Source organism: Gymnogyps californianus, chromosome 7, assembly GCF_018139145.2.
Source record: "Gymnogyps californianus isolate 813 chromosome 7, ASM1813914v2, whole genome shotgun sequence".
In the NCBI taxonomy this organism is placed as follows: Eukaryota; Metazoa; Chordata; class Aves; order Accipitriformes; family Cathartidae; genus Gymnogyps; species Gymnogyps californianus.
Genome location: NC_059477.1, coordinates 34,206,759 through 34,230,517, shown reverse-complemented (window position 1 = coordinate 34,230,517; position 23,759 = coordinate 34,206,759). Strand labels below are relative to the sequence as shown.

The 23,759-nt window shown below is 42.5% G+C and overlaps 1 protein-coding gene across 1 annotated transcript; it reads left to right on the top strand.

The window, feature by feature from the left end:
• Positions 1-4,673: 4,673 nt before the first annotated feature.
• On the top strand, positions 4,674-18,848 carry INSIG2 (insulin induced gene 2). Its single transcript, XM_050900207.1, has 6 exons — positions 4,674-4,714; positions 9,049-9,389; positions 12,322-12,446; positions 14,713-14,879; positions 15,308-15,407; positions 15,903-18,848. Exons 2-6 carry the CDS (start codon positions 9,146-9,148, stop codon positions 15,942-15,944), a joined length of 678 nt encoding a protein of 225 aa, XP_050756164.1. The 5' UTR covers positions 4,674-4,714; positions 9,049-9,145; the 3' UTR covers positions 15,945-18,848.
• The last annotated feature ends 4,911 nt before the right edge of the window (positions 18,849-23,759 follow it).

The following is a 23,759-nucleotide window of genomic DNA, read 5'->3' as shown; positions in this document are numbered from 1 at the left end:
CACATATATTTAAAATATTTTAAATTGAGTTCAGAAAATATTTTAACTTCTTGTGCAAGGCCGCTTTCCTTCTCAGACACTGCAGTTTTTCTGTTTGCATTTCTTATGCCATTCTTCTCATCCACTCAGCCACCTATTTTTAGCTTAATTTGACATGAATTTCCTTCCTGCCCTTTTTGCATATACTTATTCATCTGCACTGACCTTATTTTCACTCTTAGCAAGTGACACACTTATGACACATGCACACACACCTAGGACTGGAATGCATTCATATACATTCTCCATGTATCTTCAGGCTCCATGCTGTCCTTGCTTCCCACCAGAATTTATCACCGAAAAAAATATGCCCCAATGAAGCTCAGTGTCCCAGCTATTTAGTCTGTCCATTGAATCTAGATGTTGTATGGCGCTATAAAAATGCGGTAGGAAGTCTTTAATTTCTAAATCCCATATTTGGATGTATTCTAACATGATGATGATTACCTTGCATTTTCAATATCTTCTTTAAATGTCATAGTCCTTCAGTACTACAGCTGTTTGTGGCTCTTTGGCATGTGATGCAATGAGGTTATCTTGGCAAACTTCTGACTGGGCCGGACTCCATATCTCAGAAACCACGACCGTGGTTGGCAGTGTTTGCTCCCTAGGTAACTATTTCAGCAAGTACTGAATGAGTATGGAAACTAGATCAGGGCTGAGCCACACTGGCAGAGTGATACAGGGAAACTCACGCTGCATTTGTCCATGCAGCACCTTTCAGTAAATAAATAAAGGACTTTAGCCTCTGGAGCTGACAACCCAGCATCTTTTGCAAGTGGCTAAATAAATAAACAAAAATGCCTTTGATATCAGCCCTAGAATTGTCTCCTGTTGCTAACCTGAGATAAGCACAAGCCCTTTTCATATGTAAGAATGCATGTGATCCGATGGTTTCACATTGCTACTGTCTCTTTTTCCTTCCCTCTCTAAAACGCCAACCCTATTGGAAAATTAATTTTATAGAACTTATCCACTGCACGCTATGCTCTCGCCAAGACCCCAGACTCGTTCACAGTACGCTGCCTCTTCGTGCCTAACAAGCTCCCCATATGTTGCAGGACTTGTCAGCCATGCTGATCTTCGCCTGTGACCCAGCTGTGTGCTAACTAGGATGGCTAGTAAGCCTTCTTTTGCAGATAATAAAAGACACAAGACAGCAGCCTCAGCTGGTGAAATGAAAGGCATTTGTGGAAAATGTGCCCAGTTCTATAAGTCTTCATTTCTGAGGCCTTCCAGAAGCCTTCTGTATGCATGGAGAACTTCCAAGAAGGCTTTGAAGGAGATTTATATTCCGGCAGAATACTTTGATAAAGAAAATCCTATAATTTACAATATTTTTTTACAATACTAGCTAAAGGCCCCAAATAACAGCAGTACTTGATGTAGTTGTCTGGAACGTGGCATGAGGAAGGGACAGGCATTCCTTGTTGTGAAACTGCTGTTGGTCATCGGCCATCCTTCAGCACAGTTCACAAACAGGCTTCTTCAGAACTCCTGCTGAAGGGATACCATAGATACTCAGGATCTGCAGACTGTGCTTGAACAGCTCTACTGACATTCATTCATACACTTAACAGAAAGCAAACTTGACCTAATCGCTGAGAACAAGACTCCTACCCAGATGGTCTTCTTATACTGAATGCACTCTGTGGTTGCCCCACTACTCCATACAGAAAAGGCATGCTTAGGGCAAGAACAATAGCTTTGGCCTGATGTTGTCCTTATCTACATAAACTCTGGAAGCCCTACCAGGAATCAGCTCCAGGCTTCTACAGGCGGCTTTTTCTTGTCATATGCATAGGCTTTTCCCAAGTTACACATGCATATAGTTCCAGAAACACCTGGTATGGATATGGTATGGAATATCCCTTCGGCTAGTTCAGGTCAGCTGTCCTGGCTGTGCTCCCTCCCAGCTTCTTGCACACCTGCTTGCTGGCAGAGCATGGGAAACTGAAAAGTCCTTAACTTAGGATAAGCGCTACTTAGCAACAACTAGAACATCAGTGTGCTATCAATGTTATTCTCACACTAAATCCAAAACGCACTTTACCAGCTACTAAGAAGAAAATTAACTCCATCCCAGCCAAAACCAGGACATCATTTTATCATGGGTCACCACAGAAAGACTCAGGTTAGGTTAGGTTTTTCTACCTACTCTCTTACTGTCTCTCTCTCTTTCTCATCCATCCATCCATCCATCCATTCATCCATCCATCGTCTTCTCATCCTTCCTTTATTGTCCTGCTATGGACACACCTTCAGCTAAGCCGACTGGCCTTGGCTCATTCAACCAGTGTATCAGGCAGCTATGAAGGCCTTTACAAAATACAACTTTTAAAAAGCCACTGTTAGGGACATGAGAGCAATTCCACTTTTTCTATAGGTACGTGGCTGCTCTAGGCTCCTCTGCTTTGTGTGAACTTTGTTGAGTTTTTCATTGCCAGATTTATCATATCCAGAGCAATGCTTATGTCCCAAAACTAAATCCAGAATATTCTCTACTGTCTTGTTCTGCAGCCAGTGCAATGCAACAACTCTGCACTGCTTTCCAAAAAAGATGCTTCTCCCGTGATGTTTCATAGCAATTCCAGTCAAAGTCGGAGCAAGTGACATTTCTCTGCAGGTCATATGTCTGTCTCCTTTGTCTGCAAAACTATTTGCTGACATATTTATTTTGGCAATTTCCAATTCAGATACGTTTTCATACACTTTTCCCTTACGCTCCTCCCATTTTTGTGCAACAGGACACTGCACCCTCTAGGATAACCAGATGGGTGTAAGGACCGAGTCTTCAGCTGGTGTAAACTGGCAATGCCGATAAAGTCCTTGGAGTTGCACTGATTTACACCAACACTGGTTATTTATTTTCTCACATATTAGCCTTAATACCCCTCTACTAATATAGCTAATATTTCTCATATGATCAGGGGTTTTTTTGTAGGAATTAAGCTCTTGTAATTTTATAGTACCAAACACAGCAGCAGACCTGACTATAACTAATCCAAATTTATTTACAGACAAATCATTACCTGACTATATATACACGTGTCTAGAGAAGGAGAGATCCAGCAATCACTTGCAGTCTCCATCTACTTATGCCACACTTTCCTCTCTAATGCACACACTTTATGTTCACAAAGTTGCTGCTGCAGGCTGTCTGATGGTCCTGGTCTTTAAGGCATAAAGAGGCAGGGCACTTTGCTCAGCCTCAGGCATGTGGCTGGCCAAAGATGTTTATCTGACATTAGGAAAGCTATTTTATTTGATTAAAAAACCCTTTTGTCTTCCTCGATCCGAAATTTGGAGTTCAAGTGCAGCAAAGTAACTATCTAAACCACAGACAGGGCAAGCAGCTCAGCAGGAATTACTGAGAATAAGATGACTTTGTTTCTGTGTGACGAAAACCAAAGTTGAATGATTTGAAAATTCATTTATTGCTCATCTAAACCACAATGGGTTTCTGCTGCTGTAAATCTCTCCCTTTTCCATTCTTAATATGTCTATTACAGACCCATATACTCTCCTCTGAGTTTATACATGTTTGGTGACACTGTTGTTCACAACATACCAGCACAAATAAAACCACAGTTATCACTAAAGATGCCACTATAGTAAATACAGTTACGAATTCCATCCTATCCAATCATTATTCTGGGAACTGTAATAGCATCTGCACTGAATCACTGCAGACCTCGTAATATGGAAAGCTCTGTCAAAGTCTTTGCAATGAAATACTGAGCTTGGGGGAATGCAATGTGCAAATATTTTTAATAAATTGTATTCATTATCAGTGCAATGAGAAAGGAAAAAGTTCATTAATAGAATAATAATGAATATAATGTTATAATGAATATATGATATATAAATGAATATAACAGCATTATTCTCCTATACCCCTCCCCACATATATACAATAAATGGTATTTTTTTTATCATGATGCCTTTACTACTCGTTAAGACAGACTGAAGCAGATTGTCTTCTGCTTCACACTGTACGTTCTCCCCGAGAGGCCCCAGACTGGTGATGCAAATGTGGTTTCTGGAGTAACGAGCTGTGCCATTTTTGCCCCCATCAATGAAGTTAAGCACATGTGAAAGCCCTTGCAGCATCAGGTGCTCAGGAGAGAGGGAGCCAGGCTAGCAGTTTGAGCTGGGAAACAAGTATTCCATCTTTCCGTTTTCTGTTACCGAAACGTGTAACAGGGATCTTACACAACCCTACATCGCTAAACCCAACTCAGCTGCAAGCATAAGCATGGTACAAAACGCCTGACGGCATATACCTTTTTTTTTTTTAATTTATGTTGGTAACAAACCCCTTTCCAAAGGAAGAGCAGCGTCGCACCGATTAAGCAGACTCCTACCGAAGTTTCTGTGAGTTTACTCCATCTATTCTGCACGCACAGTGCTTCTGACCAGCACGTTTGAGAGCGAATTCGCACCGCCGCGGTGGGGTTTGGAGGCAGGCTCCGCGGGCAGGGCAGGGCCGCCCTGAAGAGGCGCAGCCGCTCCCACCGGGGCCCGCCGGCCCTCACGGCGGGCCAGGCCCGGCCCCGCTCCGCTCCGCGCCCGGCCCGCCCCGCGGCCACCCCCGTCAGCTGCTCGGCGGGGCGCTGCGGAGGCTGCGCGGGGCGGGGACTGGCGCGGGGAGGGAGAAGATGGCGGAGGCCGAGTGAGTGGTGGGGCTGCGGCGGCTCCCGCGTCGGAGGGGACGGGTGGGCCGGCGCGGGGGCGGGCTGGGGTTTGTGGCTGTGCGAGGCGCGGGGGACGAGCCGGGCCGGGCGGGCAGCGGAGCCCCTCGGCCCCGTCCTCCTTCGCGGGCGGCCGAGCCCCTGGCAGCGCCGCCGCCGGAGCCCTGCCTCGGGGCGGGGGTGGCACCGGGCCCCACCGCGGCCGGGCTGCTGAGGGCGCTGCGCAAGCCGGCGGGGGGGGTTCCCGCGGCGGCTGCTGCTGGCCGCCGTGCCCGGGCGCAGCGGGCGAGCGAGCGAGGGAGAGGGCGGCGGGAGCCGTTCCCCCCGGCAGCGGTTAAACCTTCTGCCTGGCGAGGCTCCCCCCCGGGCAGGCGGGGCCGGGACGGCAGCCTGCGGGCTGGGCCCTGCGCGGCCGGGCCTGCGGCCCCTGCGCGGGCGTTGCTTCATGGGCCCGGCCTGGGCTGGAGGTGCTAACGCTGGCCTGAAGCGACCGGCTTGATGCCCAGGCGGCTGGCACTCCTGAGAGCCGGGGGAACTGGAGCAGACTGGCCGGGACAGCCGCCTCGCCCAGTGCCTGGAGAAGGGGGGTGGTTTGCTTTTGGCGTTGCCTCGCAGAAGACAGATGGTTTCTTGTCATTTCCCCATTTTTGCCATCTCCTGCGTGGTGTTGCTTAAATAAATCTTCTCTTTCTTGGCCCCCACTACACTGCGTTGTTCCTGATCTGTCTGTATCGTGTCAGAAGTTGTGAATCGCACACAGCAGAAGGCTCCTCATGAGCATGAGGAGCACTTGCAGGACGGATCTTCTAATTAGAAGACAGTTAAGTGACTAAGTGTTTTGAAAACGTCTAGGGTGATAATTTACTTGTTAACTTTTTGCGCAATGCCAGACATTGTGTAGTTGACTTGCGAATCGTATATAATGCTCTGGCATGGTATGTTAAAAAGCTTGGGTTGAAGCCGTGTGCCACCAAGGAGGGGAAGTGCAGCTGAGACTTTGTGGCAGTGCCAAGCCTGTAGCTTTCAGTGTGGTGTTACAGTTTTGAATATGCATTCCCAAGAGATGAAGGCTCAGAAGTAGTGTTGGTTCAATATGTGAACTGTTCCCATCCGAGTGGAAACCCTCAGTAAAATACAAGGCTTAAAAGGAGAGAGGCATCGTCTCCTCTGTCTGCAGGCACGCTAGCTTCCCAGTCCAGAAGGAGGAGATGATGTCTTCTTTAGAGATCTTAATTTCCATATTCATGAAAGGTAGCGATAGTAAATACCTTTGCTGTGCCTGTGCATCGTGAACCCAGGCTGTCCAAGGCACTGAAGAATCTTTACATGAGTGTTGGTCACCTTGCTCCGTTCCCCCATCGCTCTGTTTGTGGCATCTAGAAGGTCTCGGAGCCAATGAGCGGAGAAAATTTGGAAACTGGGATAAAACAAATAGGAACAATATGTGTAGGGTGAGAAACCAGGAAGGAAGCTACTGCATCATGCTAATTTGGGACCTTGCATTACTTGTTATAAACAGTCACTGACACGTGCCCACCCTTGTGCCCTTGCTGTGGTCAGGCTGTTTACCTCATAGTAAAAATCTGTTGCAGGTGCCTTGAATGACTTGCAGCTGCAGTGGTTGTATAAAAGCAGTAAGTGATTTCCTTGCATAGCAAAGTCCTGTTACATTTTGATAAGCCTTCACAATTAAATATCATATGTTTGCCGAATGACGTATTAAATAAATGGAAATGGGGTAAATGCAGGTTTTGTATTCTGAAACTGGTTTATGTCAGAATAAAATCAGACTTTTATTTGATCATCAGCATTTCTAGGAAAAAAAAGTAAGATCCGATCAGTGTGTACATCAGTATTGCGATGTGGGACAGTTGATGATTCTTAATTAAGTTGGAGATTTTTGTAATTCTTCAAATACAATAAGCAGAGTCTTGTTAGAGGGAGATATCAAGAGATAGTATAAAATGGGGAAATAATGGCTGTGGGGAAATTATTAGTAGATTTCATCAAAGACAGGGACTTGGGCTGATCTCGCTCAGTATTTTAACTGATGACCTTGGTGCCCAAAATAGGATGTGGTAATGATGTTTGCTGATGACCCAAAGCTGGGAACCATTTGCAGGGCCAAAGAGGACTGAGATATCCTACAGGAAAAATGGGGTGTCAGAGTAAATAATACCTATGGGCTGAAATTCAGCATGCAAGGTTTGGGGCTGGTACCAAGGAACAGGAGTTCAGTAACAGGAAAGAAGAGACTTGAATGTAGTAATGGATCACAGGATGTGCGCAACCGCTTTATGACAGTGAAAAAAGAAATTGTGATCCTCGGTGTGCAGCAGAAGAGCTCATTTAAAGAGAGACACAAAAGTGTGAACTTTCTTGTACAAGGCTGTGAGAGCCAAACCTGGGATCATATACATCAGCTCTGGTCATGCATTAAAAAAAAAGGGATGTGCAGACTTCAGGAAGTGCCAAGAGCTGTTGGAATGGTGAAGTAAGTGGGGAGTCAAGAGTTTAGCTTGTTTTCCTAGGCAAGCTAAAGCAAAGAAGGGATGTAACAGTTTAAAAGGCCCCATTAGGTATGGTATTCCTGCGGAGTTTGTAAATGGGACTTACGGTCTCCAATGCCGTGTATTGAAAAGACTCCTGTAAATTCTGGAAATCCCTGTGATGACCTGATGGGCAAAGCCCCCAGGGACAGGGGAGACTCTCAGCTGAAATAGTGATGTATTTGTGCCTCTGTGCTTTCTTTCCTGGAGGCTAAGTGTATTATCCAAGCTCCGCTGCCACACCATCCGGAGGGGGGGGGGGGGGGGAAACCTGGAGCACCTCCTTTTTGCTTGAGGGAAGTGTGTTGCAGTGCCAATGCCAGCCTTGATGCAGACGTCTGTTCAGTGTGAGTCAGGAAGCTGACTAAGAAGCCAGACACCTGGTTGCCCTCTTCCCACCAAGACGTGTTCATGGTTACAAATAACGTGGAGAATCAGCCGTGTAGAAGAGATCCTGTATTCTTAGGAGAACTCTGCTGCCTCCCTGAACTGCCAGCGGGAAGTTCTGTGTGATCAGAACTTTTTTTTTTCCTTTCGTTTTGCCTCTTGGAACTTTTTCTGAGTGATGGAGGATGCCACAGCGTGGCATTGTATCTTCTGTGAAGTTACCGGTGGTATCTTAACTAGCCTGGATGTATTTAACTTCCCTTTTGGCTTTCAGTCAGCAAAAGTGAATGGTGTGTCCTCTGCACTGCTGCTGCGTCTTCAGAGAGCTTCCTCGGGATCTGCAGAAGCCGGGGAGGAAGGGGGATGGATGCGCTGGTTTGGTTCCCCTTGTGCCCGCGTGGCCATAAATAAGAGTTAACAAAAGCCGCCACCAGTTGGCAGTTTTAAATTTAAAAACAATGTCAGGGCTTTTTTTCTCTAAGTTCCAGGTGGCTAAGCTGTCGATCAAAATCGTTGTTATACATGGATTCAGTGCCACATTCATGTATAACAAGACCCTTGATGGACAGGTTTTTTTAAAAAGAGTGATTGGGATGGGAACTCTGCCATTTCCTGTAGTGCTGGCAGATTTACTCACGTAGGACGCTACCTGGTGCACGGGCAGGGCGAGCTCCTTTTCCCTTCACTCTCAGGTTCTTTTGTGCCTGATTACAATTATGGTTTGTAATAATGTATGGCAGTTTTCACCAAAAGTGTGTTACTTAGGTAAATAGTTCTCTGTATTGAGATTACTTCTGTGGTTTGCAGAGTTGTTTGCTCTTATCTGGGGTTACGAAAATGGATGTGCTGCGCGATTGCTGAAATTCTGACTCCATCTTGAAAAATATTTCTCAGATTTCACTTTCCAGTTGAGAAATGTTTTCTGGCATCTCTTCAAGAAGAGAGATCTGTGAACCTCTGTGGCTGGCTTGAAACTAAGGGCTGTGTTTACTTGCTTCTGAATTACATAATCTCCAGTTGTTGTTTAAAGGAGGGGAGAAAAACAATTTATTGTTACTGCAAAGCAAGCCTTTCTTCCATCTGATATCAGTTTCATTTCTTCACCTCTTCTCTGTGGTTTCACATTCCTAGCTGTCCCATCCCACATGTTTCCTCCTCCTCTGTCTCCTAGTAGACAAAGCTATTTGTAAAACCTGTTTTCTTTGTACAGCATTTTTGCAGCTGTGATTGGTTCTGCTCTCAAATGACTAATTGCCTCCTCAGAAAACTCAGAAAAATATAATAGCCATATTTTTAACCCCATCTCCAATTTATTTAAGAGAAAAATATTTAACGTTTCTTATATCTGCATTTTTCACCCTTTTTTAATTATTTTTCAGGGTTTGGGTATCTCCTAATTGAGGAGAGTCAAAATACTGATTGCAAGTGAATCCTCCTCAGTCAGCCTGTTGGATGTCTCTCAGAACATAAGAAGTCATGGCAGAAAATGATGCAATGCCAACCTTACCAAAAAAGTGTGGCCCATACATTTCATCTGTAACCAGTCGTGGCATGAATTTGGTAATTCGTGGCATAGTGCTGTTTTTTATTGGCGTATTTCTTGCATTAGTATTAAACTTGCTTCAGATCCAGAGAAACGTTACTCTCTTCCCCCCTGATGTGATCACAAGCATCTTCTCCTCAGCTTGGTGGGTACCACCTTGCTGTGGCACAGCGTCAGGTAAGTTCAATCATGTACGTATGCCTGGCGTGGAGGTGAAAGGGTGGATAGGTAGTTATATAATTACAAAAAAACTATATGGAAGGTGTGGAAGATAAAAATTTCTCTTCCAGTATCACTGCCCTTTTTGAGCTATTACTATCCTGATCTCCCTGTGTATGCACAAATATGCATGCATGTGTCCAGAAATTGTTGTTCTGCTAACTTGTTTTACTGTAATATTGTTAGCAGAGCATAACCTTTGCTTTTTCTGCTGGGTTAGAGTACAAGTTTAACAGACTTTAGAAGGTGGTGCCACTTGTAACCTTGAGGCTGGATTATAGGAGTGTGCTCTACAGGCAGCCCTTGAAAATGCCCTGGAAGTGTCAGATTGTGCAGCACACAGTACCTTGTTTTGAGTGCAGCAAACCACCCTGAGTAATGCTCCCTTTTGTGGTCCAGCTTTCCATTTGTTCCTCATTTCAGTTTGAGGTATCACTTTAGCTCCGTAAAGCTGGGAGACCTGACTGGGTCTCGGGGAGTTGAGGCCAGGCACGCAGTTTGCGGTTGTAGAGGCACGTTGCAGAACAGAGCACCTCGGTTAGAGTCATGTATCAAGTCGGATGACGTGAACATGCTCCATTTCTCCCATGACCACATAGGGAGTTGAGGCTTTTGTGTGTTTAGCTAGTTTAAGTGAGATGTCTACTGTAGGTAGTAAGAAATATCCCTTTTTCCTCTTCTTTCATCTTCAAGTATCAAGGCGTATTCCATGTTACAAGCCTGATGGGATTTGGCTTTCTACTTGGCTCTGAAGATCAGTGATCCCATGGGTCAGTTTTACACTTTACTAAGGGAATATTCTTAGCAGCCAGTACTGGAGAATTCTGCTTTAGCGTACCTTTACAGTAAAGGCACTATCTCCATAGAGGTCAGTTTTAGTAAGATTGAGCAGCTCTCATTTCTGGGTATTAATATGAGTCAATAAACCAGCTTTTGAGTTGGCATCACTGTTTTTCTAATGATAATTTTTAAGTCTATTTTTTTACTAGTCATCTAATTGCTTTCTTTTTGATACCTTGTTGAAATACTACACCCCAGATGTCATCGAGGAGCTTGATTTGAAAGGAAACCCTCCAAATATCTCTCTGAATATGTCAGTTTTGTTCTCCTCTGGAAATGCATTTGGCGTGTTACAGTGGCAGTTACATACCTGCTTTATCTGCTAGTTGTCTTAGTCCTCTTTCTGTTGTCTTGCTGAGATTGTTGATTAGTTTTTGGTTTGTATCCTGCATTTGCTGCATTTTTCTTTATACTTTAAACTGATTGTCTTGACAAACATGCCTGGTAAAGGTTTGATCTTTTATATATGGAGTAGTGGGGGTTGAAATGACAGAATCCCAACTTGCAGCAGCAATGCATAAGGTTTGCAATGTTCACTGTAATGTTTGCACTGTCAGCTGTTTGCATCAGGCTGCACCTTATGCTGTCTTGGGTCGTTGGAGAACACTGTCTGCAGCTGCATATGGGGAAGTCGTGAAGGCTAGATCTTGCCATCATCTCAGAAGAAACTTGTGGGCCTTTCTGGTTCTGATGGGTTGGTGGTTTTAATGGAAAGACTGGATATGGCTTGTAAAGCGTAGTCAGTCACCTGTTAGGCATTTGCACTACTTGATTGTAAGGCACCTGACTTAAAGATGTTACTGCCTTAATTGGTTTTTCCCAGCAGGAGTGACCCCTGTTGAGGTGTTTGAATTCTTTCTTTTTCATTATCAGTCTTTTCTTCTCCATATTCTTTCCTTATCTTCTCTGCTAGCATACATACAGGGAACCTCTGTGGTAAATGCTGATAATTCACCCATTTTCTTACCATTCATACTTGCACAGCCTTCCTGGAATTGACATGAACATTTCTCTGCAGTATGGTTTATTATTATGAACAGCATAAAGGTATTTTGCATATTTATAATCAGTGGTGATCAAGGCTGCTTTCAGAGAAGTCCTTTCATCCGTCACTGTTATTAGTCATCAGTTTGGCCCAATGCCTTTGGCAAGGAAATTGCTCAGGGAGGTTTTTTTCCTCTCCAGCTTTACTGGTGATTTATTTTCCCAAATCCTGGAGGTCAGTTTCCTCTCTGGCAGAATAAAGAGCGTTTGCCATAACATACCTCCAACAGCATGCCATACTGAGGGCACGGGAGTCCGTACCCAGAGACTCAGGCTCTGCCCCACTCCTGCAGCACCACTTTAACATTAAGCACCAGTGTTATTCCTCAGTGGTGTTGGTAACAGTCTTTTTAGCTGCAATTGCAGTAGAGACACCTTTATGGAGAAATGTTCAAAGAGCATAGCAGTTCCCTGGGGTTGGAAGTCCTGTTTGCTTTCTGTGTTCAACAGCTACCGTAGGCTCTTGGCTTTCCCTCTTCTGTGTAAGGCTTTATAGTACCATTGAAGAAGAGAAAAACATTATCTAAACAAAAGCTGCTTGTAACAACAACAAAAGAAGACACAAAATATTGATGTTATAAACTGCACTCAGCCCTTACTGTGGCATGTTTGTTTTGCAGTTATTTAGAGATGTATGTTTGATATGTGGGATTTTCAGAAGTGCCAGCCTGCAAGCTATTACTGCTCTTTTTGAACTACAGTGTGAGACTGCAGATTTTGGTAGGGTGCAGAGCTCTTTCATCCTCCGCCTCTAGACCAGATTGTCTCTGTTCTGCTACTTCTGCCAGGCAGTGGTTGAAGATGCTGCTGAAGTTTTACAGGGCTTTTTTGAATAATGAAATTGTTTGAAATTCCTCTTCTTTTACAATGCATGTTTTGTACTATTTATCCTTAAAAGATCTGTTTTAGTAGTGACAATAATTGTCAAAGTCTAGATAGTCTTTATTTTAGTTAAATATTGCTAGTGCTTTAACTTCTGGGCCTTTTTTCTTTCCTGTCTCCACAGCTGTGATTGGGTTATTGTACCCATGCATGGACAGACATCTGGGAGAGCCACATAAATTTAAGAGAGAATGGTCCAGTGTAATGCGATGTGTAGCAGTCTTTGTGGGAATAAATCATGCCAGCGCTGTATCCTATATTCTAATGAAATTGGCGATAACAAATGGGTTTCCACTAAAACAAAGCTCACATAGTCAGTCATGGTGAATTGTTGTTACAGATAGAACGTGCAGCATTTTTGCAAGGGAAATGCAGAATATGTGTTAGTATTAAACTGTCGTAGCAGTATTGGAGGTGATAAGTCTCACGTCTTTTCGTTCTGAAAAATCTTTTCATTAGAAATGTCTCAGTATTGGGTTTTGTCTTACAGTCTTTATTTTCTTGAATAATTGAAGTAAGCGCGGGGAAATACTTATGTGGTGGGTATTACAGAAAAGTGCTTTCAGACATTCCAAGGGTTGATGTCCTTTTAACACTGTAGTAAGAGGTTGAAGCCCAGTCTTGAGGTCATCAGCAAAGCACATGCACTTTGCAAAGAATGGGGCAAACTCAGGACCAGGTAATACCCAGGACTACACAAAGCAAGTAAGCATTGTTACCCCATTCTGCAAGTGATGCCTTGATGCTGAGAGAGTAGTTGCCATTCCTGCAGTCATTCAGTAAGAGCAATTAGAAGTCGGTCAGCATGTTGCATTACATTATGCTCCTAATTGTGTAGCTATTCAGATACATCCTTGCACAAGTGTGCTCAAAACTGGCATCCCTTCCCTCTGAAGCAGCTGGGGACATGCTGGGTGACAGGGTGCTTTTCATGTGGACTGGCACACCTTACTGGCAGTGCTGTGAATCTTAGTGGTTTTATGTGGTCATGCCTAGTGCCTTCTCTGTCAGCTAAAACCAGGATCGGTCTGTGAAAATTGGATTCTTGTAAACTAATTAGAAAGTAAGTTGATCATCTCTGGAACTCTCATCTCCTTCAGTGTCAGCTCCAACACGGTTTGCAGAAACTGTGCTAAGAAGTTCTGATTGTGTGCTACTGAATCTCCTCATTTCCAGGAAAAGAGGGCAAGTTAAGTGAAAAATGTGAGAGCTGGCTGAATTCTTACTGAGGTGGCTTGGCCCTTGGATGGGTTTTGTTGTTGTTTGGTTTTGTTCCCACCAGCCATCCTATCCAGTGTGGCCGGATGAACTGGAGCTGCCAAGGTTCAGAGTCATTCCCACTGTCCCTCACAAACCTTGCTCTCCTCGCCAAAGATGCATTAATCTGGTCCTGCGGTTCTCACTGACCTGGGCTGTACCTGTTGTGTAAGCACATGCAACTTCGCTGCTTTTAAGAAATACAAGAGGATTGACAGCTTCTCTCTGCGTGGGTCAGATTATTTGCAGCAAACCTTCTTGCAGTTTCCTAACAGCTGTTACACATATTCCAGGACATCACTAATGTGCTGTCTGTATTTCCTCGACAGCTCTCCAGACTGCTTTCTTTTCAGTTTATTACCAGTTCTGCACATTGCCATATTTGGTGCGTTTTTTGGTCTTGTTTGACATTTTTTTCTGATGTTATTGATTTTATCCTGTAATTATTTATTTCAGTTAGTTGAACTTTCTCATTTCCTCTAGGTCTCTCTCCAGGTCTTTGTGAGAAAACAGGGCAGTGTTTTTATGATGTCATCCCATAAACTTGCTTTCAGGCTTATGAAACTTGACAGCTTCCTTTTTAATAATCTGTTTTGGAGTAGTGAGGATGAGTTAGTATTTCCAAAACATTTTGAAGAATGTGAAACACTACAAAGATATCTGGACTTCACACCTTTATCACAGAGTTGACAAAACTGATTTTCAGTGTTGAGTTACATGAATACTTTCACAGTAATATTATTTACATTTTGTTTTATGGAAAACATTAACATTTTTAATGTTTAGCTGAATGTAAACTAGCATGTAAATTAAACAAAATTGCAATTAAGTAAGAGTGACAAATACCTTTTTTCCAGTAAATCCCTGTCATTTGGAGGAGTCTAATGCTAGATTTACAATTTCATGCTTAGTGTAATAAAGGACCAGGTAAGGATGAGATGTCCTTACTCTGAACAGTAACATGTGCATTGTATGTCTGTATAAAACGCCTGCATTGTCTGGTAGGTGTATAGTCTCTTTGGTCTTGTACAGTGCTAAGACCCTAAAAATGTGAAGAAGTGTCATAAGTTTTTAGTTTCCTGATATACTGGCAACACTTACAGGACTTATTTCCTTATACCTGATAGCTGATACAGCTAGTGCTGTATTTTTTTATGGTATTTTTTTCTGTTATGCCAAAATATGATAAACAGAATGAAGAAAACTGTTTTACACTTGTATATGATGTTTCCAAGCTTATCCTTAACAATCAACACAGAAAGTGGATTTTGCCAACAATATCCAGTTGTCTCTCACATTAGCAGCCCTGTCAATTGGACTGTGGTGGACGTTTGATAGATCACGAAGTGGCTTTGGTCTTGGAGTAGGAATTGCTTTCCTGGCCACATTGGTGTCACAACTTCTGGTCTACAATGGAGTTTATCAGTAAGTATTTACTCCTTTCAGGTTAAATGGTAATCTCCTGAAGCTATAACATAAAATCAGAATAACTGAAGGGATGGAATTTGACATGATTTCCAAAGCTGCCAGCACTTAATTTTGAGCGTAACATAAATTGGACTGTTCGTGAAAGCTTTTATGTGTTTATAAGTGAGACACTTAGTTGGAAGTTGTTTATTTCAATAAAATTGCTACCTTACCAACAATGTAACATGCTTTTTTTAGTTGAACAAATGGGATTATAATCAATAAGAAGCCTCCTTTGTTATTTGCTGCAAGTAATTAAATTTCTATAATATGTGTCTTTTTGAGTTGAAATATCGTAATATTTAAATTTGTGGATTTGTCCCATGTGATTGGAGGACTCTATGTATTGCACAACGTTGAGCTCAAAAATGCGTGTTCTTTTCCAGATATACGTCTCCAGATTTCCTTTATGTTCGTTCCTGGTTGCCATGTATATTTTTTGCTGGTGGAATAACTATGGGCAATATCGGCAGGCAGCTGGCAATGGTAAGTTTGGAGGGGAGGTCGATCGCCTTCTAGTTAAAGTTTCAATCTACATGTCATTCCTTCCTTCATATATACCAACCAGCTATTTGACTTGTGGATGTGGAGTAAGGTAGAAATCAGTAATCATTGCTTTTTGATCTAGTTAGTGAGCCATTAGTACTGTTAGTCAGAGCACAGCCCATGACTTTGCTCTGTACACTCTCAGTTGCATACTTTTAGTCCTTTCAGGACCAGGAGCTAAATAAGAGCTCCCGTGTTTGGGGAGAAGTCAGGCCATTCCCGAAGTCTGAACTGCTCTTTCTGCTGCTCAAGGAGACAGGAATTGCAGCCAACAGTGTGTGCACAGAACTTAGGGAGACCAAACTTATCTGGGTGAAGTGTAAGCTAAGCTATTTTATCACCCATTTTGTAGAAACACACTTCCCCCCCCCCAGCAGTCTACTTCATTAGTTAAGTAAATTAATATTATTAATTTTGTCAACTTCTGTTTTTCAGTATGAATGCAAAGTCATTGCAGAGAAGTCTCACGAGGACTGAGGAGAAACAATATGCACCTTTTAAACAGGAAAATATCTGACAAATGACTGTTGGAGGAGCATAAGGAACACTTGACTATGAAATTGCCAAAATGCAATTTTTTTTTCCCTTGAGTGGTATACTTTACTGCAATCTGTGATTGCTGCTTCTATAGAAACCTTGATGTCTGATTTTGATTACTGTGAAGTTACGATAGTATGCAATACATTTGACAATATTGGTTCAATCATAGGATTCTTTTTTCCAAATCTAAACTCAGTTTACCATAAATTCTTGTCTGTCCATAATGTTGCAGTGCCAAACTGAACCTTTGCACTACGTTTCTGTAGCTGAAACTTCTTGCTTCACTTTATCTTGAAAGTTTTGAGGAATTTGTTCTTAATAGCTCAGTGAAAGACAGGGAATTCAAATTTAGGACTGAAGATCTTCTCTTTCCATGATGATAGCCCGTAATATCTTTATGAAATTCATGGATTACAGGTGAGCTTTGATGCAATAAGTAACTGATTTCTGCCTGTTAACACACTGTATCATTCTTCTTACTCACATCACAGGTGAGGAAACTTAATAGGGATTGTATGGGTTATTGCTGTAGCATTTCATTTGTCTGTGGTACGTGCCCAGTATCACAGAATACAGAAATGGAAACCGAGGCTGGAAATGATTTGCTATTTTTTCCCCTGGTACAACCAGTATACATGTTTGTGTATGAATTTATGGGGACCATCATCAGATGTGGACAGATTCTGAAACTACTTGTTGTGTTGAGTAACGGGATACAATTCGGGTCATTCTTGTACAATCCCTTAAGCTGACTTGTGTTGATCCCTTATTAAAAAAAAATCTTAGGGAGTTTTTATTGCGAAACTTAATTCTGCTGAACTAAATCGGCCACTACCATATAGTGTCATAAAACCCTCCATTACCAATGTTACTCTTGATAGTTCTTGTCTACTACCTGCTCTGTTCGCAGGGATCAGCAGAAGGAGGCAAGGCTGTATTTTAGGTACTGATGTAGGCCTTATTGCTGTGACTATGGTCCAGGCAACCATAAATGCATTTGTTCTTATAGCAATTTTCTGAGGTGGAGAAATACGGTTACCCCTATTTTACAGGTGCCTATGCACAGAAAGTCTGATAGGGCAGAGAGCTGAAATAGGCTGTGTGCTAATCGGTTCCCTTAGGAAGAAGTATTTTAGTGTGTGACCCATATTTGGGGGCACACGTGGAATTTCCTCTTGGCTTTGCAGCTCCATTTTAAGACCATGAGATAAAAGAACTTGTGCAAGAAGGCAGAAAGCAGGCTTCAAGAGGACACTGCTAACCTCTGCCAGCAGTGAATTTGGCATGGGATGTCTCTGCTTTGTTTTCCCCTTCTGTCTCTATGTTGATGATGTTTTAATGTATTTGTTTTCCTTTTTTGTCTTGAAGTACTATTTTTCAAATCCTTCTTGAAAGGTTTATCGTGTTACAGTCGCCTAGGGAGGCTGGAGTTGGTCCAAAGAACAAATAGATGTTTAGACAAGTTTTTATTAATAAATGTGTGTGTGCATTGTACACAAAGCTTGAAATAGGCAACTCTTTTTCAGTCTTATATGCTTATCTCTAAGTCTGAAAAGTATGCAATGGAGTGCTTCCAAAAGCATTGTAACAAAAGATGTGGTCACAAAAGGAAAATTTCTTGAATGGGGGAGTGTAAAAATAATAAATAAGCAAATGATGTATAAAGAGCTTGGTTCTGCAGCTCTGCAAAGTTTCATCGGCTTATCACGGTTCCATGACAATTCAAGACCTGAAGCACACTTTCATTGGGTAATGTTTCAGGAAGGCACTTACAGATGCACTTTGCTTTAAGCAGAGGTAGAATGTGTTTAAGTAGATCCCTGGCTAGAGATTTTCTTTTAATCAAACCATACGGCAATAAGAAGCATTTTATTAATAAAACCAAGAAACTGTTAGGGCATGAACTAAGGGTGAGTTTCTTTAGGCAGGCTCTGGCATTTCACTGAAGGAGCTGTTGGGTCCCTTTCCGTACAGTATTTTGCCTCATCCGCCTTCTTTACTTAAACAAATGGCTTCAGCTTGGTGGGCAGTGTGATGAGTCCCTCTTGAATTATCAGGGCATGAACAGCATAAAAATTGAGATGTTTCTTATCTTAACTGTAGGGAATAACATGGTACCTCAGTAGCCAGTGTGCTGACTTGGTTTCATTTGTGAAATTTAGTTTCATCATGACCAGTAAGTGTATACAACTGGAGATGAGTAGTTTTTATTATTGACTTGGTGGTAGAACTGCTTTTACCTGCCAGTCTAAATATTTACACAGAAGAAGCCTTGTGTATGTTAAAATGTGCAGTATGTGAGAAGTGGTTGTTGGGCATCTGTGGCACCCACTTTACAACACTTCGCACTCGGATTCATCTAAAGCTGATTAGACTGTGCTGTTCACTAACTTCTTTTAAATTTCATTTTGGAAATTTTGAGCATGTTGTGCAAAGGCGGCAATCATCCAAAATAAATTTGGGTGGAGTCCTTTATATGTGTTTTACTATTTTTGTTCTTATTTGACTAAAGTCAATACAGGATTCACATCTTGGATGTCATATTTTTTCAAACTGCATTGTAATTTTATGGCTGATGTGTTCAAATCCTGAAAAAGGTTCATGATGAGAATGCTGACACAGCCTTAACTATAGTGGTGTGAACATGCTGCTACTGTATAGCGTGTAATTATAACATTAGACTGTCTTAAAAATGTTGTTCAATAGAGAATGAATAAGGTATATTTTAGATACAACTTTATAAGCACTATAACCTCTTCACTAATTAAGCATTGTAAGGTCTATGCTGTTTAAACTGGCAAATTGCTGTTAAAAGCAAAATGTGCATTAAATACAATTACAACCTTGTTTGATAGGTTTCTTCTTTCTTTAAGAAATGATACTGATTTTTAAAATAGGCTGAGTTGCCTTCTATCAGCAATCTCGTAATAATTTTGACCATTGAGCTGGCATGTTGGTTGCACAAAACACCGGTCTAGAAACACTGAAAAAGAAGCAGGCAAGATCAAATCGGCAGCGATTCTATCATAATTAGCATGCTGAGCAGCCTTGGAAAATTTGCCCTTTTGAATCTGCAGTGGGAATATTTGAGCTGGGGGAAAATAAGCCAGATAACTTCAGTCACAATACAGAAAATAGAGATTTAGATATAAATAGCCAGTGTGAATATGAAAAAAACCCACGAATGGCAGGGAATCTCTTAATATATTTGTATTTATTAATGTTCCGGTCTGGATATGAACTGAATGTTATTCTGGTATTCACAGACTGTCCATTCATAGTGCCCATCACTGTCTCAAAAAAGATGTAACAAATGGAGGTTTAGAAATGTGTAATGAAAAAGCCTCCAGGCAGAGGTGAAGAAAGGAGGGGAGGAGAGGTTCATCAGTATTTGAGATGCAGTGCCCGCTGCAGGACAGCACCACAAGTGAAAGTTGGAAAGAGCGCAAGGGGTGAATAGAAAAGAAAGACCCGTGTTTGTGTTGGCAGCCTGTGACCCAAAAATCCTAACTCTGCTGTCAAAATGCAGAGTCCTGGACATGCCAAGTGTCTGACCAGGCAAATTACAGCTAAGGATAGAAATAACCATCAATTTTACCTAGTCATAGCACTCAGATCGGTCAAAAGCACACTGGCAAAGGTGCTTTGCTGGTGACTTAACCTCTCCCTTTCATCTGTAGCCTCTCCATGAGAGCATCACCCTGGGGAATGGAAACTCCGGATCCTTCCTGCTCAAGTTCAGCCCGAGGGTGCTGAATGGAAAGTTGCCCATTTTGGACGGAATATTCCAACTGCTGGGCTGCCAGGCTCGCGAAATGCGTCTTGTGCCTCCCTTCATAACGTGGCTGCTGTAAGCAACTAGAAGGAGAGTAAACAAAGAAACTTGTCCTCCGTAGCTTCTGTACTTCCCTTCTGCCATCTGGCTGGGAGCTGCCGCAGGGACCTATGGGCATACCCCCGCCTTCCCTTTTTATTTCTCCCAGCATGTAAGGAAGGGATGTAATTTTACCAGCTGCGTCACCCTGGACATTTTGCATATGCTTTTTATATTTTGGAGCAGTGTTACCAATAATTGCTAATGGTAACGGATGAATATAACCTGTGGAAGTGTTAAATATCAAATACAACGCTTATAAAAGTACGTGCACAGCTGGGCAGAGGAACACGTGTCTCGCTGTGGGAATAGCTATCTAATGCTGTTAGTTTTGATGCCGGTACTAAATGCAAAGCATGAGTAATCTTGCAGTTTAATGTTCAGTACTAAAGAGTAAATGAAAGGTCAGTCCAACGTGTTAACTGTCATGGAATAGTAAACACTACTTTAATTGCTTCATGCAGCCAGCTTGGATTTTTGGTGTGTCTGTTGTCATGTTTTGAGCAGCATGGTCAAGAGCCTTGTCCTGATTAACGCCCCCCTCCCCAGTCAAATGACAAAGCCTCAAATTAAAGGATAAACTTTATGCCTGGGCTTTTCAGGCAGCATACTGAGAGTTTGTGCTTTGAATGCGTAAAAGCTGTGCTGGGGAAGAGGTGGGGGTCATTTCTTCATCTGATTGGAGCCGAAATCCAGGTTGAAATGTAGTTTTGTATTTTCTTGAGGTTTTCCTTTCTTGCTCTTCATTTCTGAAGCACAGAAGTTGAGCAGCTCTTGTTGCGCTTTCACACTTACTTTGTTTTTTAGCCTGCCCAGCACTATAGCAGATAGGAAACAACATATACAAATGAGAAAGAATATGAAGGGAAAGGCCTGCTACTAAGTTTCCCTAGGCCAAGCCGGGTGAGAGCTCAGTGGTGTCCAGTGTGCAATGTGCATCAGTGTCAGATGCACAACATGCAACGTCCCCAGATCAAAGTTCATAGGATTCGCTTTCTGTACTGGCAGCAGTTCTGCCTTGACTTTTGTGCTTAAAAACCTGCATGCAGGGAGTGACCTGTTGTACTGTAGTTACGCAGGGATATGTGCGCACGTTGCAGAGTATTCGCAATGGCAAAGTCCACAGGTGTAGCCATAAGGTCTGATTTTTATGAACTTGTTGGTAGAAATCCTGAAATGGTGCCTTTTAAGCAAATATGGCAAAGTATTTGTTGAAAGAAAAACTGTATTTATAAATATGTTGCTGTCTGAATTCACAATGTAATTCTGCTATATCTGTTCTCTGATTAGTTCAATGTATGCCTTGTGTTATGTGAGATAAACCAACGTTTCAGATATTTAATACTTTTTTGGTAATCAAACCTCAAAGCAAGATTTGTTTCATGCAATTATTCAGGGAAAATGTGTGAACTAAAAAGAAAGCTGGGAGGAATAGGGTTGCAACTTAATTTACCGGATAGAAATTATGCAAGGAGAAGCTCCAACGTTCTGCATAATTGTTGCAAGAAAGAAAAGGACAGTAAGTGGTTGTTCTGATTTCATCCTGGGTTTCCAAACAAGAGGGGAAGGGGAGCCTTACAGATGCAGTGCATTTGTATTGACTTGTTCGGATCTTCAGCTGTTCTCCAAAGGTACCACTTTATTGGCCGTGATCACCAGAGCGTGTTTGGGCTTGTCTATTTTCCTCTAACCCAGCTGTGCCAGTTGTCTTCTCAGTGGCTAGGGATGCCCGGGGTAAGCCTGGCTGTGCCACCAGAGGATTCGTAGGAAAAGGACTTTAGCAACTTCTTGCTGAGATGGACACAGTCCTTTTGAACTTTGTGAGAAACTGGTGATCTGGCCCTGGGCACTTTGGTTGATAATGGCGAGGTAAAGGTGAGGGATGTGACCACATGGTGTTGGGGTGGGGGGTGAAATTCCCTGTAAGGACATTAAGTGCCTATGTCAATTATAGGTTCTAATGCAAAGCAAAGTTGCCCTGCTCTACAGACCATCATTTCTTGTCTCAAGTGGTGAGACCTGCCATCAGTGTGCCAAAGAGGGAAGAATATGCTTTTTCTCCTCCTCCTTACTCTTCCTTTGCACAAATACATAGGAGCCTGAGCTAAGGACAGTTAATCCCGTTCTTGGGACTATGTATAGGCTGGGTTAGCACTGAAAGACTCCACTGTTTTCTTTTTAAAAACAAATGCTTGTTCTGTGCTGCATGTCAAGTGCAATCATTGCTGAATGAACTGACATGCAAAGCCAAGTTCTCAGCTGAACTGGCATAGCTCCATCGATTTCAATGGATTTGCAGCATTTCATGCTGGTTGGGAATTTGGCCCACTGTGTTTGAAAGGGATGAAATTGTTTAGACCTCACTTCTTTTCTGATGTGATACAGGTCAAAAAAATTCCTACGTTGTGCAACAAGTAAGAGCAGCACACTGTAGAATCTGCCTTTCTCTCTTCTCTTTCACCACTGATGAAAACTGTCATCATTCTCTGATTTACAGTGTCTGCTTTTTATATGGTATATCAGCTCTTCAGGAGGACTGACTTATAAGAATCAGATCTGGCAGATCAGATTAATAATGATGCAAATGCAAAATGTTGGCTGCTGATGAGCTTGTTGTCATAAATGCTTGCCACGATCTTGCCTTTTTTTTTTTTGTCCAGTATTTCGCTTGTAGGAAATTCAGCTGAGGATTTGTGTTGGACTTGTGCCTGTTCTGATTAAATTGGAGAGAGAGAAATAGTACTGCTTTGTGTGGTTTCAGACTCCTCTTACCAACCAGTTTCCTCAAGTCAGTGTAACAAGCAAAAATGTGGCTGGAGTAGTGGCTTGAAGAAGATGAATTGAAAGATCCTGAAGACTGATGTTTCAAGGACATGAATCAATGTAGTGATGTATCCACTATGGTGATAAGTGATTTAAGAAACGATAAGACGTGTAGTATTATGTAAGTAATAAATGTAGAAATGCAGTGTTAAGAAATAGTGAAGCTGGTAGAAAGTGAGACACGTACTCATTCCTGGAAATAATTTTTTTGGGGTGGTTCTGCAGACTTTGGTTGTTGCACTGGTCCAGGGGATGAACTCTGGGACAGTGAAGAGCAGCGAGACAAGGGATCACTTGATAAGCTAGCTAGATACAAAAGGGAGTTCAGTTTAGATGTCAGGTCAAAATGCCCAGCACGAAGACAAATACCAATGGTATTTGTATAGTCTGCACACACTGGCTTTTTGATTTTTTTTAAAATGTAAATTTATAAAGGAGAATCACCTTTAAGTACCAAGGGACAGACAGAGATATCACAGGTTGCATTTGCATTCGAAGCTTCACCTCCATGGGAGTATACTTAAAGGCGAGAGGAAGAGTTGGTTTTTCAGACCCACGTGTGCCACTTTAAGGTGCTTTTTTGAACCCCAAGTCCCTGGATTTGGAGTGCTGCTTGGGATTTGAAAACCACTGGGTTTCATCGTTCTGGATCAGCTCACTGGTAAATGAGGGTGGTTGTGTTGCTCCCGCAACCTGTGGCTTGACCAATGTGGTCCCTTAGTCTGCTCCCAGGAAATAAAATAAGCTTAGCTGAAGCAGGAGCCATTCCCCTGTCCTCTCCTTTCCATCACAGCACCAATGCACAGATCAGCGCAAAGGGAAGGCATCTTCTTGTCAGCAGTATTGGCTCCTGCTGCCTTCCACTGGTCGTAAAAGCAAGGCACCAGAGATGCTGTGCAACCAGAAAGGGAGCCAGCTGCTACCAGAAACTCCCAGACTATCTCATCAGAGAAGTTTCAAAGCTATGGGGGACAGTACGTGCTTTCTGGCGTCATCTGAATCAGCTTTTCATGGAATACTTACGCTTTGATGAACTGTCAAACTTTGATAGTTTG